Source organism: Lissotriton vulgaris, chromosome 12, assembly GCF_964263255.1.
Source record: "Lissotriton vulgaris chromosome 12, aLisVul1.2, whole genome shotgun sequence".
Lineage (NCBI taxonomy): Eukaryota > Metazoa > Chordata > Amphibia > Caudata > Salamandridae > Lissotriton > Lissotriton vulgaris.
In genome coordinates this window covers 279,314,838-279,332,564 of record NC_141700.1, presented here as the reverse complement: position 1 = coordinate 279,332,564, position 17,727 = coordinate 279,314,838, and the positions used below count along the sequence as shown (strand labels likewise).

General features: G+C 42.7%; 1 protein-coding gene across 2 annotated transcripts in view; it reads left to right on the top strand.

Moving 5' to 3' along the window:
* Positions 1-16,555, top strand: part of LOC147673962 (SLAM family member 8-like) — a 96,076-nt gene extending 79,521 nt beyond the window's left edge. The window contains exon 4 of one of the 2 annotated variants that reach the window (XM_086945048.1): positions 15,184-16,555. In XM_086945048.1, coding sequence (XP_086801174.1) covers positions 15,184-15,242 — 59 coding nt within the window. In that variant the 3' untranslated portion in view covers positions 15,243-16,555. The remainder of the gene's footprint in view (positions 1-15,183) is intronic. The other variant, XM_086945047.1, reaches the window with a different exon arrangement.
* Positions 16,556-17,727: the final 1,172 nt, after the last annotated feature.

The following is a 17,727-nucleotide window of genomic DNA, read 5'->3' as shown; positions in this document are numbered from 1 at the left end:
TTAATACGATCAATTTTCTCGTATTTTTTCTGCTGTTTCAATTTGTGTGACTTTCCAAGCCTCGTTGTATGCAGCATAGATACTGGTCGCTATGAAACGCTTTTGACGCTGTTTGCGTGGTCCCATAATTAAATCGCGCAAATCAGCACCCTCTTTAAGTAAAGACAAGTGTTGCTTAATTTCAGCCAGTGTGGATGATCCTAGCCATTCTAGGCAGAGTTTCCCTACACTGTATGTTGTTACTATCCCTGGATGTTGTCTCTGGGAGTATCTAGGGTCTTATCTGGTCATTTTTAACCCCTGTGTTTTGTTCAGGAATCTATCTTGACAGTTGTTTGTGTCAGTAGGCCAGATTAACCACTTTTTCCAATCAGGATGTGTTCTGTTAAAATGTAAAATTTTAGTTACGTCTATCTCAATATCTGTTGTTGCATTATCAGGTATTGGCTTCGGAATAGACGGTTTGTTTAGGTCTTTGATCTTAGCTAGGCCAAGACAGGATGTTTGGTGAATTGTGTCATTTAAAAACATAATTTGTTCTGGTATCATGCAGGTTCTGAATAATGCTTCTAGGCCTTGTACCTGCCAATCTTTCGTACCCCAAATGGTTTTTGTTTCAATGTTATTTTTCCAATAATCAAAACCAAATGTCATAATTTTTTCATAAAATGCTTCAGAATGTATAAATTTAGTGTTTGTCAGCATTGTTTTCAATCCTGTTTTATCTAACAGTTTGTAATAAAACGTTTCTGCATCACTGGTGTTAAACCCTGAGAAGTACTTGAATTTCTCAAAGAATGTTTTAGAACTGCTTTTAGGTGGTGTAGCACAATGTTCCCATTGATTATACTTAAAAACATTTCTAGGTTGTGTATATTTATGCAAATAATGATCGCCATAATGTGTAAAACAGAACATCTGTTCATAACTAGACGAACCTTGTAAATAATCATGTTCTGTGAATCTAGCTGACATTACTAAATCAGACATCATGTTATTAATACTGTCAAAGTCCCAATCATCAGAGAATGTACTAGGTTTTACAAAGTCACTTAAGGAAACCTTGAGTTGGTGAGGATACTTCAGGATTTCTACCGGACCATAGATTTCATAGTCAATGTTCTCTCATACTACCCCACTGGGTATTGGAATGGCTGTGACATTTACTGTTGACAGTTCTCTTTTCTTCACGTGGGATGATCTGTGTGGTTTGAGGACTAAGTTGATGTTCTGACTTGCTGTGTCCATTGTACTATATTTTCCCTCAATGAATTTTCCCAAACAAAGTACCATGATGAGCCAAAGCAGGAGGAAAAATACACCTAGTCCGAACCAGAACTCTAACCAAGGGGAAATAAGGTAGATTTCCTTCAGTTGATGAAAGAGTTCCGTTGCTTTTTCTTTAAAAGTCTTTTTTATTTCTGGCATCACTTCGGGGTTGCTTTGATCCTCGGAAAAGTTGTCGAAGTCGATGAAATAACCAGAGGCAGTTCTGTCAATTGTTGGGATTGTTCTTTCAATTTGTCTTTCGGTAGCACTTTCTGATGCCACATTATTGTAGACTGGTGTTTCTTGACGAACTGTTTCAATCTGTGTCTCAAGAGGCATGAGTTCCATGGCATTATTGCATAGTCCTTCTCTGTGCACTGCAGACTGATCGAATGTGATTAGTCTTTCAGTTTGAACCTCTTGGATTGTTGCAAGTTTGGGTATTCTGTTGTTTCTCGGGAGTCCACTGGGCCTACTGTTGATTATAGGCCACATGCTTGTGGTTTTACCAGGTCGATTGATAGAACTCTGTTCTCCTTTTTACCAGCAAGGGGCGGTAGTACTACTGATCTTGTTCCGGTGAATGCCAAGACGGGTACTGCTTTTCTGTAAGAAGGCCCAAATTCCTTCTTCACCGCTATTTTTTCTCTGACTAGATCACCAATCTTTGGAATCCAGACAGGCCTTGCTGGGGCTGTTGCTTGTGGTGCCTCGTCAGTGGTAGCTGGCTGTTGCTTTAACTTTATGTTGCTTAAGGATTTTCTTGTTTCATTCAAGTCCTGTAAAACAGCCAAACGATCTTTGATGTCAAAGTCTGTTTTCTTATCTTGTACCACTGATACTTGACTATCTAAGTCCTGAACTCTCATTCTAGTTCCGAACAATAGTTTGTATGGGCTGAAACCTTTAAGAGAATTTCTTGGCAAATTTTTAAGACTGATTTGGACACTTATTAGATGTTTGACCCACCCAGCGCCTGAACCTAATACCTTCGCTGTTATAGATCGCTTTATGCCCCGGTTTTTTCTTTCTACCACACTATTCCCTTCGGGGTGTGACGGACAAGAATACCGCAACCCAACTCCCATGCTGGCCATGGCCTCCTTATAAGCTCGAGAGCTAAAAGCAGGACCCTGGTCATAATGGAACATGGCAATTGTGTATGTGCCGATAAGGACTCGCAGATCTTTTATAACCGTTCTGGCGTCAGCCAAGCGCTGGAGGCCACATTTTTTAAGTGTGTTTAGCCTTAATGATTAATAGGATGCAGGATGGGGTGTAGACAGCGTTACGCTGTTTCTGATTGGTAGCCGGTAGCATAGCTCACTACTGCGATTCCTGTTACAGTTTTCACAGTTGTTTGCATATATTTGGTGTTGTACACTCATTCCCGGCCACCAGTATACTGATTCCAATTCTCTCAGAGAGTCCCTAATTGTTTGGTGTCTAGGTCCCAATCCCATGTGTGCGTCTGCTATTAAAAATATTCTCCTGTTCATGTTTGGAATTACCCTATCCCCCACTCCAGGGATTCAAGCAAAAGGAACGGAGTTTGCATCGATTACGTATGCATAATTGAGTGGATAGTTCACGGGTAGTGCTGCACAGTCGCCTTTTACAGCCGTTTTTACTGCCAGCATGGTTTCCCCGTCTATGTATTTTTCTGCACGCTTTTTTGTGGCTACGGAAGCTGGTTTAGTTGCTTCCGCTGTGGCTGTGTTAGCCAATGAATTCCCTGCAACGTGAACGCCATCACGTTGAAGACTCTGTGCGTGTATCACGTGAGTCTTTTGTAGTTCTTTCTGTAAAAGAGCTACCTGTTTCCAGAGGAATTTATGCTTTATTGTGGCACCTGTGCCATCTTTGTAATCGTTTTCAATCCAGCTCTGCAGCTTATTATTGTAAGAGTTGACGCATAAATGAGAATCGCACACGATAAGTGTTGGGAATTCACGTTCTGCATTTTCAAGCGCCATCTTTAAAGATCTGATTTCAGCTCTCTGAGCCGAACAGTTTCTTACTGATTCAGTTTTTGTTATTTTCGGTCTGAATTTACTGCACAGCCAACGACCTTTAACAATCGCACAGGCTGCATCGTAGGATTTGCTCTCTACGTTGAAATGCTGTACAAGTCTATCTGTATAGATTATACAGGCGTAATGTGGGAGAGGCAGAAGTTTGATTGGCAGAGGATATTCTTCTTCATATTCTAAATCATTCAGTTCTTCGAATTGCGGGGCGAAATAGTATTTCACATCTTCCGCTCCAAGAGAATCTACACACTGTATCCATTTCGGATCCAGTGACACTGTAGGCAGGTATACTGGACTGAATAGCGCCTCGAAGGCGGATTCCGCTGTGAGGATATTAATCCTTTTACCATGTGCTAATTCTTGTTCATTTGCTAATGCAATTTGCACTGCTTTCACAGTATTTTCTGTGTGACTGAATGTTTTTTCTGCTTGTGTGTACAAGTGAGATTTAATTGAAATTGGTACCTTTTCTCCCTCATTAGAGGTCAGGTACGTGAATCTGCATCTTCCTGGGATGACTCGGATTACAAGATCGCTTGTGTTGTCACGTGTATCTAATTTTGTTTTTGCTAACATGTCTGTTTGCAGTGATCCCAAAATTTCTGTGTGTTTTTGAGTCCAATTGATTTGTTTAAAATCAGGTTTTATTAGTTCGTAGAGAGGTTTAACCCTCTCTGCGTAATTTAGAATGTAAGTTCATCCGAAATTCAGAAAACCTAGTATGGATTGTAAATTCTTCAGCGTTTTTGGAGCTTGGAGTACAGCGCACTTCTCTAAGAAGTTGTCCGCTAGGCTTTTTCCTTCACTTGATAATTCGTATCCTAAAAATAATACTGTCAGATGGGCAATTCGAGACTTTTTAAAGTTGAATTTGTAACCCTCTGCTGCGAACCCAAGTATAATGGCGTTCACTCTTTTCAAGTGAGTATCCAAGTCGTCGTCTGTGAGATAGATATCATCTACGTAAGATAATGCCTCATCATCATACATTTGTAGTAACTCTGTTACTCTAGCTGAGAATAGTCCTGGGCTGTTCTTGAACCCCTGTGGGAGCCTACAGAAATTTTTCTGAGACCCCATTACGCAGAAAGCGGTCAAATACCTGCTTTCTGGTGCAATGTTTTGACAAAAGAAACCATTCGATATGTCTAATGTCGTTTTATATTTTTTCCTAACTATGTTGTTCATTAGTGCAGCACTATGCGAGTTTTGTACTGCAAATGTTTTGCAACATGCATTAAGGTGTCTGTAGTCCAAAACTAGACGATATGAATTGTCTGGCTTGGAGACAGGAAACAAAGGATTGTTCATTTGAGAGGTGCATGTTTCAATCACCCCCTGGTATTCAAGTTGATCTAAGATCTCCCTGACTTGTTTTTTAGCTTCTTGCTTAATGGGATACTGCCGTTGGGCAGTTGGTTCACTTTTTAATTGGATTTTGTGAGGAGGTGAGTCCTCATCCCATCCTACATGATTTTTATATTATGCCAGTGCCTGGGCTACTGCCCATTTCCTTGCATAAGTAGTTTCTATTAGCTTTATTCGATTTCAATGTAAAATCATAAAAGCAACAGCGACACATATATATACACATCAACACATCAAAGACATTTCATTTCGCAAGAAATTAACAAACATTTTAAGAAAAAGTGATTAAATAGTGATTAAATAAAAAAAAGGAATTAAAATTCAGCTAATCACTGGACAACAAAAGGAATGAACAAAATTAAAAAAGGGGGAGATGGGGCCATTCAGTACAAGACCACTTCTAGCCGTCCGGAAGTTACTCTGAGTTACTTAACGGTGCGGCGGGACATATAAATATCTAGGGTAAAAATCGCTTAAACTCCAAGTAGATATTGGACCATCACCTATTTGCGGCTGCCAGGATTTGAGGTATGGGACGACATATTTGTTGCTGAATTTTACAAGAACCAAATTGCCCACAGTATTTTTTACAAGGGGTCCTAGCCAGCCCACCCTTCTGACGCTTAGAATAGTGCCATCTATATTGGCGGGCAATGGTCTATTCTTAGTTAACCAGAACGCTACCTTGTTCCTTAGATCCTGCTGACTTTCATGTTTCCCCTTTGGGAGTTCTGGTATACCTGCGAGGACAGACACAATGGGAGCTGCCTCTGGTGGCAAGTGAAGGTGATTAGTTTTACGTGGCATGGTGTTATGACTAGCCGCTATTCTATTTTGGGATGACATTTCTTTATTTTGCCCAACCCTGGGGTGGGAACACTGTGGTGTCGTGGCTGCTTTCGAGTTTTTTAAAATGTTCACGGTGGGGCAGCTATTTGTTTACCGATAGGTGTGTTAGAGACAGGTGATTCAATGGGGGGTGGGCACTGTAGTGGTACTGGTCCTCCCAAGGTTTTTGTAGGTAGCGAGTTAGCCTTTATTGCTTCTTCAAGTCCCGTTAGTCTATCCCCTAGGCTAGTTATTTTATCGAGCAGTGGGGATATAATAGATTTCATGATATTTTCAAGCGCGGATAATAGGGAATCTGTACAAGTACATTCGGATTTTTAGTGCTAGCAGTATTGTGTACTGGTCGCTGTCGGCCTAATTTTTGTTTCTTAACCTGATTGCCTGTTTGGTTAACTTTATCTCTCTTCCTTTTGGCCGAGGGCACCTGGGTTGGAACGATGGGTGGGAAGTTTGATGTTGGGTGAATTGTGTCCTGTAAAATCTGGGTCGGTTGGGAAGAACGACTGGGACCAGGACTAGTCATAGCTATAGGGGAGATTGGAACGGGAGTTAGCACATTTTCTATATTCACAGGGACATACAAGGCTTTACACAATAGATTGAGTTCTTCCAATAATGATATAGGTGGAGCTATATCAGCAGTCTGTGAGGGAGAACTCTTGGTAAGAGGACTGTCCATGGCAGGAGATCGATCAAGTCTTTCCAATTCGCTAGCAATGGGCGTTAGAGCACTCTTGAAGTAATAGTCCATTCTTCCCCTGAGCAAGTCACCCTCCAGGGAGTGTTTTCTACAGACCCCCTTGCAAGACATAATGTAACAGCTTGTAACAAACAAAGCAAGAACAATGTCGGGAGTCAAGCCACAGTGACCCTTGGCAAGAACCTGTAGAATACCACAAATATAATCAGATGGTAAGGTACCTTAAGTCAGTGTTCCTCATAGCACGTAATCAGTCAATTCACATGCAAGGGGGATGACCCGACCCGGCCTCCTCTGGCCTATGATGGCCTTAGATGGTCCCGCCCTTGTCCCGGGCTTCTCCCGGCGCTACCCGCGACGCGGAGGGCAGTCCTTCTTTTAAAGCGCCTTCGGGCGCTCCCTGGTTGCTGGAGGCGGCGTCCTGCCGCTAAGGATGTTGGGGGATGTAGTCCCCTATCCCAGCTGCCGCGCTGCGGTGTCCTGGCAGCTGCGGCGATGGCGGGGATTAAGGTGCGCGCTTGTCCGGGTGTGCGAGTCAGCAGGTAAGGGTCAGCAGCTTTGGCCCCACAGGAAATGCACAGGAGCCCCCCCCCAACTGTGTCAATTAGCGCTCCACACCCACCACCGGGCTCTGCTGGGCCCAGACAACCCGCCAGGTGCACACACCACTATGGCCCAGTGTCTGTTGGAGTTTTATGACCTCTCTGCTACGTTCAAATTGGCAGCACCACATGTCCTGGAGCCTTTGTCTCCTCCGTGAGAGCTAAAAGCAGCAATCCACCTTCTCTGGGCCCCTCAGTACAGGCGTCTCCCCAGCACTGCCCCTCCGTTCATAAATGCCTCGGGCGTCCCTTCTCAGCACCAGCCATCTCGCTCTCTCGGAAAAAGGGGGGGGGCAGGGGTCACCTCACACCGTCCTCCTGGCAAATTATGTATACAAGGTCGGCGGCAGTCCACCGGTAGCGCCGCTGTCCGCGCTGGTGCTCACTCGGGTCCGGTTCCAAAGATGCAAGGAACCGGCCGACAACACCCCTCTCAGCTGCACGCACAGGGACGCAGCCCTGCCTCGCTCACCACTCCGGCGCAGGGATCAGCGGCCCTGCGCCCCGCAGCACCTCTGTAGTTGTAGCATAGGCCAGGCAGGAGCCAGGAGAGTCGGGGCAGGATGTACTGGACGCAGCGAGTTTCCGACGTCAGGGAGTCTATTCAAAACTTAATTTGCGGTAACAGATAGCCGGATAAGTGAAGGATCTTTGGCCGGCGCGAAGGAGCTCAGGGCTCAAGCGGCCATAGTCATCGCGAGCCAAGCTCCGCTCCTTGCATAAGTATATTTTTTGTGAATCGGAATGTGATTCGAGAAGGCAGGCATAATCATTTCTTCGCCACGAGGGCACTCCCTGACAAACTCCGGGGGGCAATCTTTTTCAGCTAACAGAATATCATAGCCTTTTGAGAGTTTATCCCAAAATAGACCCTTTATTTTCCTAGTCTTATCACCCTCTATACGCAATGGTATTTTGTATATTTTATGGGGCTCGCTAAGTCTGGTGTCGGCAGTTTCAACCTGAATGTATTCATTCGTGTCCACTGTCTCCAGATGACTCATCAAGATCTTGCGGGCTATAGTGATTTCTGCTGCACTGTCTAACATTGTCTGTGCCCACTCCCCGTTTTTCAACTGTGTTCTCAGTATTCTCGGCATGGTTGATTACTCTAATACTGGCTACCTTCTTTTTTGGAAATTGAGATTTTTTACTCTGAACAGGTTCCTTGTCTTTGGACTTGGTGTGCTCTCCTGGGTCTGACCGTCCTCGTCTTTCAGATTTCTGCGAAAAAGATCGAAAGGGACGTGTATCAACACTTTGATATCTATCAGGTGTTTTCAAATTATCCCTATTTCTAAGGTTATTTCTTGTCTCAGAGGGCTCCCTCTGGGGAGACTGGTGTTCTCGAGTCGGAGTTCTTTCCCTCCGTCGAGGAGACCTTCCTCTGGACTGGAATACTTTTTCCTTGGCAGTGGATTGTTTATTTCCATCCCAGCTCTTTTTAGGAGTGTTTGAATTATTTTTAATAAATAATTTTTCTGGATTTTCGAGCAGTTGGGGCTTTACTGGCTTCCCACCCAAGCTGTCTCTACCTAGTTCTTCTTAGCATTTTTCTATGATTCTGGAAAGCTCAATTGGTTGATCTGTTATATCTGTTTCCCTCAACTTCTGGCGGATCGCCACAGATGCTGCTTCTCCTTTTATATTGGCTAATAATATAGCCGAGACCTGCTTGAAGTCTTTCAGTAATTTCATACCAAGAGTTAAAGCAGGTTCTGGACCGTATTCATTTTGAATCTGTCTTAGTACATCTGGTATTACCGCCATAAACGGAACACCATGTGTTTTTGTGTAGATGGAAGCAAAGACTGTACCCCAAGTGTCACAGTCCTCCACGTGTGGTGCGATTCCCATAGGAAGGCAGATGGTCAAGATTCTGTGTTTCTCAACAGGGGTGGTATCCGGAAATACTACCTCTATTTGAGTGATTTTTTGCGCTAACCAGAAAGGAATTTGTTCCTATTTTACTGGTGTTTTACCAAGACATGACTGTATGTTCTGTGGTGTACTTTTATTAGTGTTCCCCAGATGAGGGGTCAGCTGTGGTACATTAACAGCTGGTTGGACTGTTGCAGTCCGCATTACATATTGGACTAATTGCCTATGTATTTTAATTGATGTTTTTAGCTCTACTAACAGCTCTTCTTTTGACACTTTCTCAATGTCCGGATGTGGTGTGTAGCTGGCTAGAACCGGCCACGTTGCTCCTGGTCTACCTAGTGGACCCAGCCTGGTAATATGATCATTATGTTTTAGGGCGCCTTTAAACCAAAGTAAATGTTCTTGGTATTTTAATGGGATTTCAATCTCCTCGAAAGGAGCGTACTCATCCGGTGGTTCCTCTATTTTGTAATAGTGAAACTCTTTTGTTCTAGCGTTTGCCGCTGGAAAGTTTATCCATGAATAGAACACCTCTGTCTGCCGATATTCGTGTGCGTCTATCACAAAAATCACTGTACCACCTTGTGGTGTCAGTCCATTTTCTATAAGTTTTAAAGTTATAGACTTTCTTAAATGTACCGGGATGATTATTGCATCCGGTTCAGTCTGTAGGAGACTTGTGTCTTCCTCTATTAGTAGGGTTGCCAGTCTAGCTGCTTCCCTTTCTTCTTCACTGTCTGACATTTTATTGTCAGGAAGGTTTTTGCAGAGTAGGTCTCCAAGGAGACAAAGATTAGGTGCACAATATTTTGGAACACTGTATCCTTCAACGTTGAATAAACCAGAGCTTTACATAGGAATCTCTTCCTACTGAGTTCGGGCGGATTTTAACCTTTCACCCACTCCAGACGTCTATTGGAGTATTTACGGGAGAAAGGGGTCTGTGTGAAAATGCACGACAGAGTTACTCTAACGTCTTGCGTTAGTTAATCGCCTTACCAAACGTTTGGGCGCCATGTAATGTAGTTCCTATTTTCCCAATAGGCCCTGCACATTGGAATAAGATAAACAGTAGTATCGACGTAGAAGTGCGGATCTTCCAGGCCTCCACTGACTATGCTAAACTTAATTGGGTTTGTTACGAACTAGCTCAGAGGTCACTGGAAACTTTCTTCTCTGAATAGGAAGTGATCAGCTTCCCTGGTACAGACAAGAAGGGATTCAGTTTTCCAACAACCGTGCAACATGACAACTTTGCTCCTCAGATAAGAGTCAATCTCTAGAGTTGTGTGAACAATAGACAGTTATTTTACTCAGTCAGTGGTTGTGCAGATTACTTTCACAATATGTAGAGAATAGAGAGAAGGGCGATTTCAATAAAGGGTAACATTTATTGAACAGTCTTTCTTCTCGTACAAGAGAAATGAATTGCCACAATTGCAAGACTTGTTATTATAAAAAGTACATACAGTAAGATGAGTATTGCGAAATAATACTGTAAAAGCATTGATATGGTTTCTTAGCCTTACAATGGTTTAAAATGAATAAAACATATATACATTTATATATACATTAGGCTAAAATACTCAACTGGTGCTTCTAACTACGACTACCCCAGTGTACCTGACCTAAGCCTAATACTTGGGAGGGGAGTAAGTAAGTAGCTTTAAGTTAAGTTGGTTTTGCCAAGGTTTGCTTCAAGAATTCTCTCTAAGGGTTTAGTCAACACCATACCTCTGGAATAGAAGGATGGAGGTCTGGTATCTCCTTCAGGGGGTCGATATACCCGTCACCCGCAAGGGTAGCCTGGAAACGCCGGAGCTGGATTTCTCTGCAGGAGAAAAGACAGCGTCTCTCTCAGCGCGTCGAGGAAGAGGAGGGGCAGCGTCCGCGGGCAGCTTGCATCTGCTGGGCTCTTGCAGGGGGACGGCTGTTCAGCTCCTAAGTTCACCACACCATCGTTCGCTCATTAGCAGTGATAGCCGTAGCGATAGCAGCTATGGTATCATCAGCATAACAGCAACTTCAGATGCCTTTGCTTAAGGCAACGTTGGTAATATTTATACCTGAAAGGTGCCTAGTTTGACGTAAGTTTTTGGACATAAGACGTCAATAAAGATGTCACTAGGAAGTGATCGTCTATCAGTGCTCATTAGAGTTCTATTACTAATCAAAACATAGCAAGCGGGGCTTTCCAGGTTGCTGAGTTTTTATCTTGTTGAAGAACTCGGAGTGTTAATCTAGAATCTTAGATAGTAACTTCTGCTATGTCATTGCACTAATTAGCTGCAAAGGAAGTGGCATAGGAAGCGATTCTGAAATGTGGCTCTGTTCGTGTGAGGCCAGAGACGAGTTTCTGAATATTGCATTTGATCGGTTATGCCAATATAGGGAATAAATGGATTTATAGCCGTATAGGGGCATAAGGTCACAGTATCGATCAGGGTACTAGATTAGAACGCTACACCCCCTGCATTTGCATAATCAAGTTTTGATTATGCAAATGCAAAAGTGCTTTTTAAGCATTGTGGCGGGCGGTGCTGAGAGCACCACCCGCCATAATGCTTAACATGCAGGATGTGCCCGCCACTGTGGCGGGCACATCCTAATACCCCCCACGGGACCCCAGCCCTTAAGGCTGGCGGTCCCTTTTACCACGAGGATGGCGGGCAGGCAAAGTCCGCCCGCCATCCTAATGACCCCCTAAGGCTTTCAACAAAGCAGGGTGGTATGCAATATGTTTTAATCATCAATTGGATGTTAAGCCTATTGCTCTAGTTTTTTAAAGAGAATGTTTAAGGTCACCTTTAACATCTTTTCTCAATACCTCCAGCTCTCAAAGTAAAAAACCAACTTATATTGCTGAAGAAGTTTCAAAACCTCCTCCAATGTTTCTGTTTTTTTGTACTTTTACCATCGTACAAGGTAATCTGATGTTATATTTCTAATCTTTAATGCTTACATTGTTTTATGCATTATTAACTCATAAATCAGTAGACGTTATATAATTTTTTCCCTTTCTAATCCCTCCTTTAATGTTCTTTTACATAGCTATGCTTTACCAATCCATTGTATTACCACATATATTCAATTGATAAGTATCATAATCACTTTGTGATTGTTCATAAAAATGTATCTACTTTTCCTGCATTACATTTTCATGTACTGTGTCTTAGTTCTTGTTCATGTGGTTATATTTCCTGATGGATTTCAATAAAGCATGCTATAAAACAAAAAAAGCCACACATATTAACATGCATTCAGTCCATGCATGCACTAAAGATTCCAAACTGGTATTTTTCAGCTCCTAAATACAAGTCTGCGGATACTGGAATAACAAATGTATATTTTTCACATTCAAGAAATACCATTTTAATGTTCGCTGGCACACTTTCACTAATTGTGCCAAAATATGTGCCAAAGTTTTTATTAAAATGTCTGCCATCCATATGTTTTGTCCTTATTCTTGCACTCCAGTTCCCATGTAATGTGAAATTAAACTCATAACATGCTGTATGCACAATGCCTCATTTTGTCATTAATTGTCACATTTCATTTATGGTGCCAATCCCTCAGGATATGTAGTGACTACAAACCTAGAGTCAAGTGGATATTTTTTCACAATCACTCTGGGTTATGTATCTTATGGATTTCATAGTAACTTTATAATATTCCCCAAGTGGAGTAAATACATGTGAACGGTGCAAGACTGGCCTTCTAGGTAGGCAGGAATACGCCCTTGACACACACTTGAATTAGAAAGACATTGGTACGCCTTCATTATTCTCTACTCATAAACGTGTGTTCCCTTCCAGAAATACAGAAAACAATTGTTTACTTACTGCGTCAAAGTGTCTTCCTGGCACCATACTTAATTATGGTCCTGTAACTATTTGATCTTTGAGCTAATGCTGTCGAGTGGCTTTTTAAGTATTAGGATAATACTCATTCAATACATGGATACTGTAATCCCTTCTTAGACTGCAGTCAATAATTTCTTTATAATCGGCAACTTCTGACACACCAAGTCGCTAATTATACAGAAAAACATCTGAGCTTAACTATAATCAGGTTATTACAATTAGGTTCTGAAGTCAGCAACATCGGAATCCGAGAGAAGGCACTGGAGTGGATCATCTCGTTCCTCGCCGGAAGAACCCAGAGAGTCCGCCTCCCCCGTTCAGATCCGAGGCCACCGAAGTCATCTGCGGCGTACCACAAGGGTCATCACTCAACCCAACCCTCTTCAACATCTACATGAGCCCTCTCGCAGCCATCGCACGCAAACACAACCTCAACATCATCTCCTATGCCGATGACACCCAGCTAATCCTCTCCCTTACCAACGACCCCGCCACCCCCAGAACCAGCCTACACGAAGGGATGAAAGACGTCGCCGAATGGATGAAGAACAGCCGCCTGAAACTAAACTCAGACAAGACGGAAGTCCTCATCCTGGGATCATCGCCCTCCGCCTGGGACGACTCCTGGTGGCCCCCTGCCCTGGGCACCACCCCCAAACCAACGGACCATGCACGCAACCTGGGCTTCATCCTGGACTCCTCCCTCTCGATGACCAGACAAGTCAACGCCGTCTCGTCATCATGCTTCAACACCCTGCGCATGCTCCGTAAGATCTTCCGATGGATCCCCACCGAAGCCGATCACCCAGGCACTCGTCACCAGCCGACTGGACTATGGAAACACCCTCTATGCGGGAACCACAGCCAAACTTCAGAAAAGACTCCAGCGCATCCAGAACACCTCCGCACGACTCGTCCTGGACATCTCCCGACACAGCCACATCTCCGGCCACCTGAGAGACCTGCACTGGCTCCCCGTCAGCAAGAGGATCACGTTCAGACTCCTCACCCACGCACACAAGGCTCTCCACGACTTGGGACCCAAGTACCTCAACAACCGCCTGACCTTCTACGCACCCACTCGCCAGCTACGATCAACCAGCCTCGCCCTCGCCGCCGTACCACGCATCCGCAAAGCCACCGCTGGGGGAAGATCCTTCTCCCTCCTGGCAGCCAAGACATGGAACTCCCTCCCGATCCACCTCCGGCTGACCCGGAGATCACCTCTCCTTCAGGAAGCTCCTCAAGACCTGGCTCTTCGAGCAGTAACCGACCCCTCCCCCCCCCCCCAGCGCCTTGAGACCCTTCCGGGTGAGTAGCGCACTATACAAATGCCCATGATTGATTGAATGCCTTCTGCTACAGCCAGCAGCCAAGGTAAAAGTCAAGTTAGATCACAGAGCCTAATGAAAGCAACTGTTTAAAGCAACAAACAGAACAGTTGCTTTTCTTTCTTCTGCTCTATTATAATAGCTTACAATGACAAGCAAAGAGATAATATTTTTATTTTTTGCACTCCTTAGATAGAGAAAAGCATGTTTCTACATGTTCCGAGCTACTGAAGCTTTTGATGGTTTTCAAAATTGGCTTGTATTGGACTGTTTCTAATAACTGTTTTTAAAAAATATCTAACAGGTTCTTGATATGTTTAATTTTGCACTAGAGATTTTATTTTAATGCTTCATGTTTGCAAACATGCTTGTTATTTCATATGAAAGAGCTATGCACCTAGGTTTTTCATGGTTTGTGGGAGAGATGATGGTGTGACCATGTTTTATATGGGATAAAGTACCCTCTGGTATACGTGATAAGAATATTTCAAGTCATCTCGGAGTTCCATAACCTTATAAAGGAACTCTGTGTTAAGCCTCGTTCCTCTATATGGTTATGGAACTTGTTAGGAGCTTGCAATATCCTTATATTGTACTGCAGGTACTTTATCTCTAATATAAATGGCAATCAGTGAATCACTTGTCTCAGTGTTCAATGTCAATGGAATCAGGAACTTATGCAGAAGGTAATCATGATCAATCTTTCATCCACAAGTGTTTTTGTGTTCATATTGATACATGTTCCCAAACTATTCTTGAATGTTCATAATGAACTGTATTTATTAAAATATGTTAACACATAATGGACCCATTTGCCAATGGTCATTGGACTCAATGCATATGGAAGCAAGTGGGCATAACCATTAGGCGCAGCTATTGCTCCCCAGAAACAATAATATTCCAGTACCATCCAAGACCTGGGAGAAAAGGTGGGGAGAGATTACTCACAGCAAAAAAGGGTATTATAAAGACATACTTGATGTTCTGTGCATATGACTTTGAACCTGTGATGCCATAGTTACTATTTGAGAATGTATGTGATGCCTTGCCTCCCGCTGTAAGCCTGGCTGCTCAATTCAGAAGGCCTTGATGGGCAACTGGGCTTACTTTGGGAGACCATTTAGAATGACATTTGCATAGGGCTTCTGGTGCATCTTGGAGGTCTGCAATGCTATTTAAAATTCAGTAGTTGACTCACCAATTGTGACTTTTCTGTGTATGTGTATCTGAAAAGTGAGAATCACTGTGTGTGATTGACAACAGGTGCTCTTGTTTGATTGACAGGTAAAAAGAAAAAGAAAGGAGATGACGCTGGTGGAGAAGCTGAAGAGCTGGCTGTATAAGAACCAAAGTGTGATGCAATTATAGACTGCGTTATCAGCACCGAATTTGCTGTACATGAAGCAGAATGCTGAATAACTTCATGGAGTGGTGGCTCAGCCAAACCCTTTTGTGAAACGTAGTAGAAGAGACTATGCAGATAATGCTGTAGAACAAAGGGTAACTCTGTCCTGATACAAGAGAAGAAGACACAAGGGCAGAAATACTGTGGCTGAGTTTATTCGGCTAAAACTGAAGCATCCTTGGATACTTGCACTGGAAACAAATTTGTTCTATAGAAATATGACTCCAAAGAAGTACGGTTATAAGGTCTGCCATTGTGTTAATCTTCAGAAAAATGTTGTGAAAAAATCTACAAGCTATATGATATTTGTTTCTTAATTATCAAGTGACCTTATCAAAGGTACAAGATTGAATTAGTCAAAGCAAATGAAGGCATCTCAATGCCCACAGTAACGACTGTTAGCCGTTTATCAAAGCTATTACTGCTAGTGAAACTCAATTATTGAATTCATTGTGAAGGAAAACCAGCATACCACAATCATGTGCAGTGTACGCTGCATGCAATATCCTCTCTCTGACGCCCATGGTCTGTGTGCTTTCATCACAGGTACCATTTGTGAATGGGCCATCGGATGTTGTGTGGATTGACTAATCCATTCTGGGGCCAGCACACTGTTGAAACAATGAACCCCAGGGCATTAGGCTGCAACAAGCCAGGGCATTTTAGCTGGACCTGACATTGGTCAGTGCTGGACGAATATCTGTAATTGTTTTAAGAAGCTCTGATAAACGTAGAATTAGGCTGCACATTATGTAGTCAAAGTAAAAAAAAACATTATTACAGAGCTTTAAAGTCATAATAATGTACAAGAAATACTTTGCTAAAACCAATAAGTCATTGGCTGCAGACCTATTGGCTTAACTAATGCTTGTTTCCTGTGCTATCCTAAAATAGTGCTTTACTGTTCCAGGAAACAACATTATGGGCATATTGGAAAGGTCAAGTAACGCTAATCTATAACTAAAAGGATTATAAGAGAGCCGCTCATGAATGTGCATTGATACAGATGCGCATTGGCCATTTTGTAATCGCTTTTGTTAACTTGGTGATAAAACATTCTAAGATGGTCACGAACATAGGTTGAGGTAATTGTAATTGTATTCATATAGCACTTACTACCCCTGATGAGGCTTTGAAGTGCTTTTCGGCAAGCAGCACACTATTCCAGAACCCAAAAAGGATTAGTGATGTTTTAGTATAGTGAAATTTGAGTTAATTTGAATGGTGGACAAGTGAGTCTGTTAGTTAGATTGAAAAGGATAACGGGAGGATGGAAGAGGGAAGAGTTTAGAAAGTGTTTATTGGGAGATCATAGTAGTAAAATGAGCTTTGGGATGAGTATAAGGAGAGATAGAGGAGGAAAGAATCTCTAGAAATGGATTAGAGAGATCATGGTTAAAATGAGTTTTGGGATGAGTCAAAGGAGGGATAGGTGAGGGACGAATTTAGAAGGGTTGTTTGGGAGATAATAGTATTAAAATGAGGTTTGGGGTGATCCAAGTAGGGATAGGGGAGAGAAGATCCTAGAAAGGGTTATCTTGAAGATCATGGTAGTAGAATGAGGTTTGGGATGAGTAAGAGAATAAAGGTAGAGGATATATTGCTAGAGGTATCAGGTGACATATAGGGTAGTGCATTGGAGAGAGTCAATATTTTTGTTTTACAGTAGGAGTAAAGTAATTAATATATAGATACATAAGTACATATTATTATGCATATTTATATCAAGAAATGTATATATCTAGATACACACATAAGCAAATTCAATGTGTATATACACAGGGATATGCTGCACAATTGTGTTTGAGTATGGTGGCTATGTAGGAAAGAGCAAACTCTTCAGCAGTCTTCTGAAGATAAGATAGTTTTCTGTTGATCTTATGTTTGTGGGTAATGAATTCCATAGTGTGTCTGCTTGAGCAGAGAAAGATGTGACACCTATGTTTTTTTCTTGTTCTGTGGGATTTTGAGGTGAGGTGCCAATCTGGAGCGGAAGTTTCTTTGTTGAATGCATTAGGTGATTTTATTCCTGGGGAAAAGTGGTACTGTTCCATGGATTGCTTTGTGGATGATACAAAGCAGCTTGAATGTGAATCTTCTGGTAGCCGGTAACCAATGTAGGGCCCTCAAGGAAAAAGAGATGGGGGCTTGTGGCTTTACATATAGGAGTAGCCTGGCAGCAGAGTTCTGAGTCTGTTGTAGTCTTTTTATTGTTGATAAAATGGTCCTTGGTAGGGCCAATTGGTGTAATCAAGTTTAGACGGTACAAGAAAGACAGTGGCTTAGATCTTGTATGGAAATCCCAGGTGGGGGAAGATGAGTTGCAGAGTTTTCATTGTAATGAAGCTTGATCTTGCTAATTTGTCCACTTGGGCATTCATTTAATAACCTGGGGAGAGGAGTTGGCCTAACGACTAGGGCGG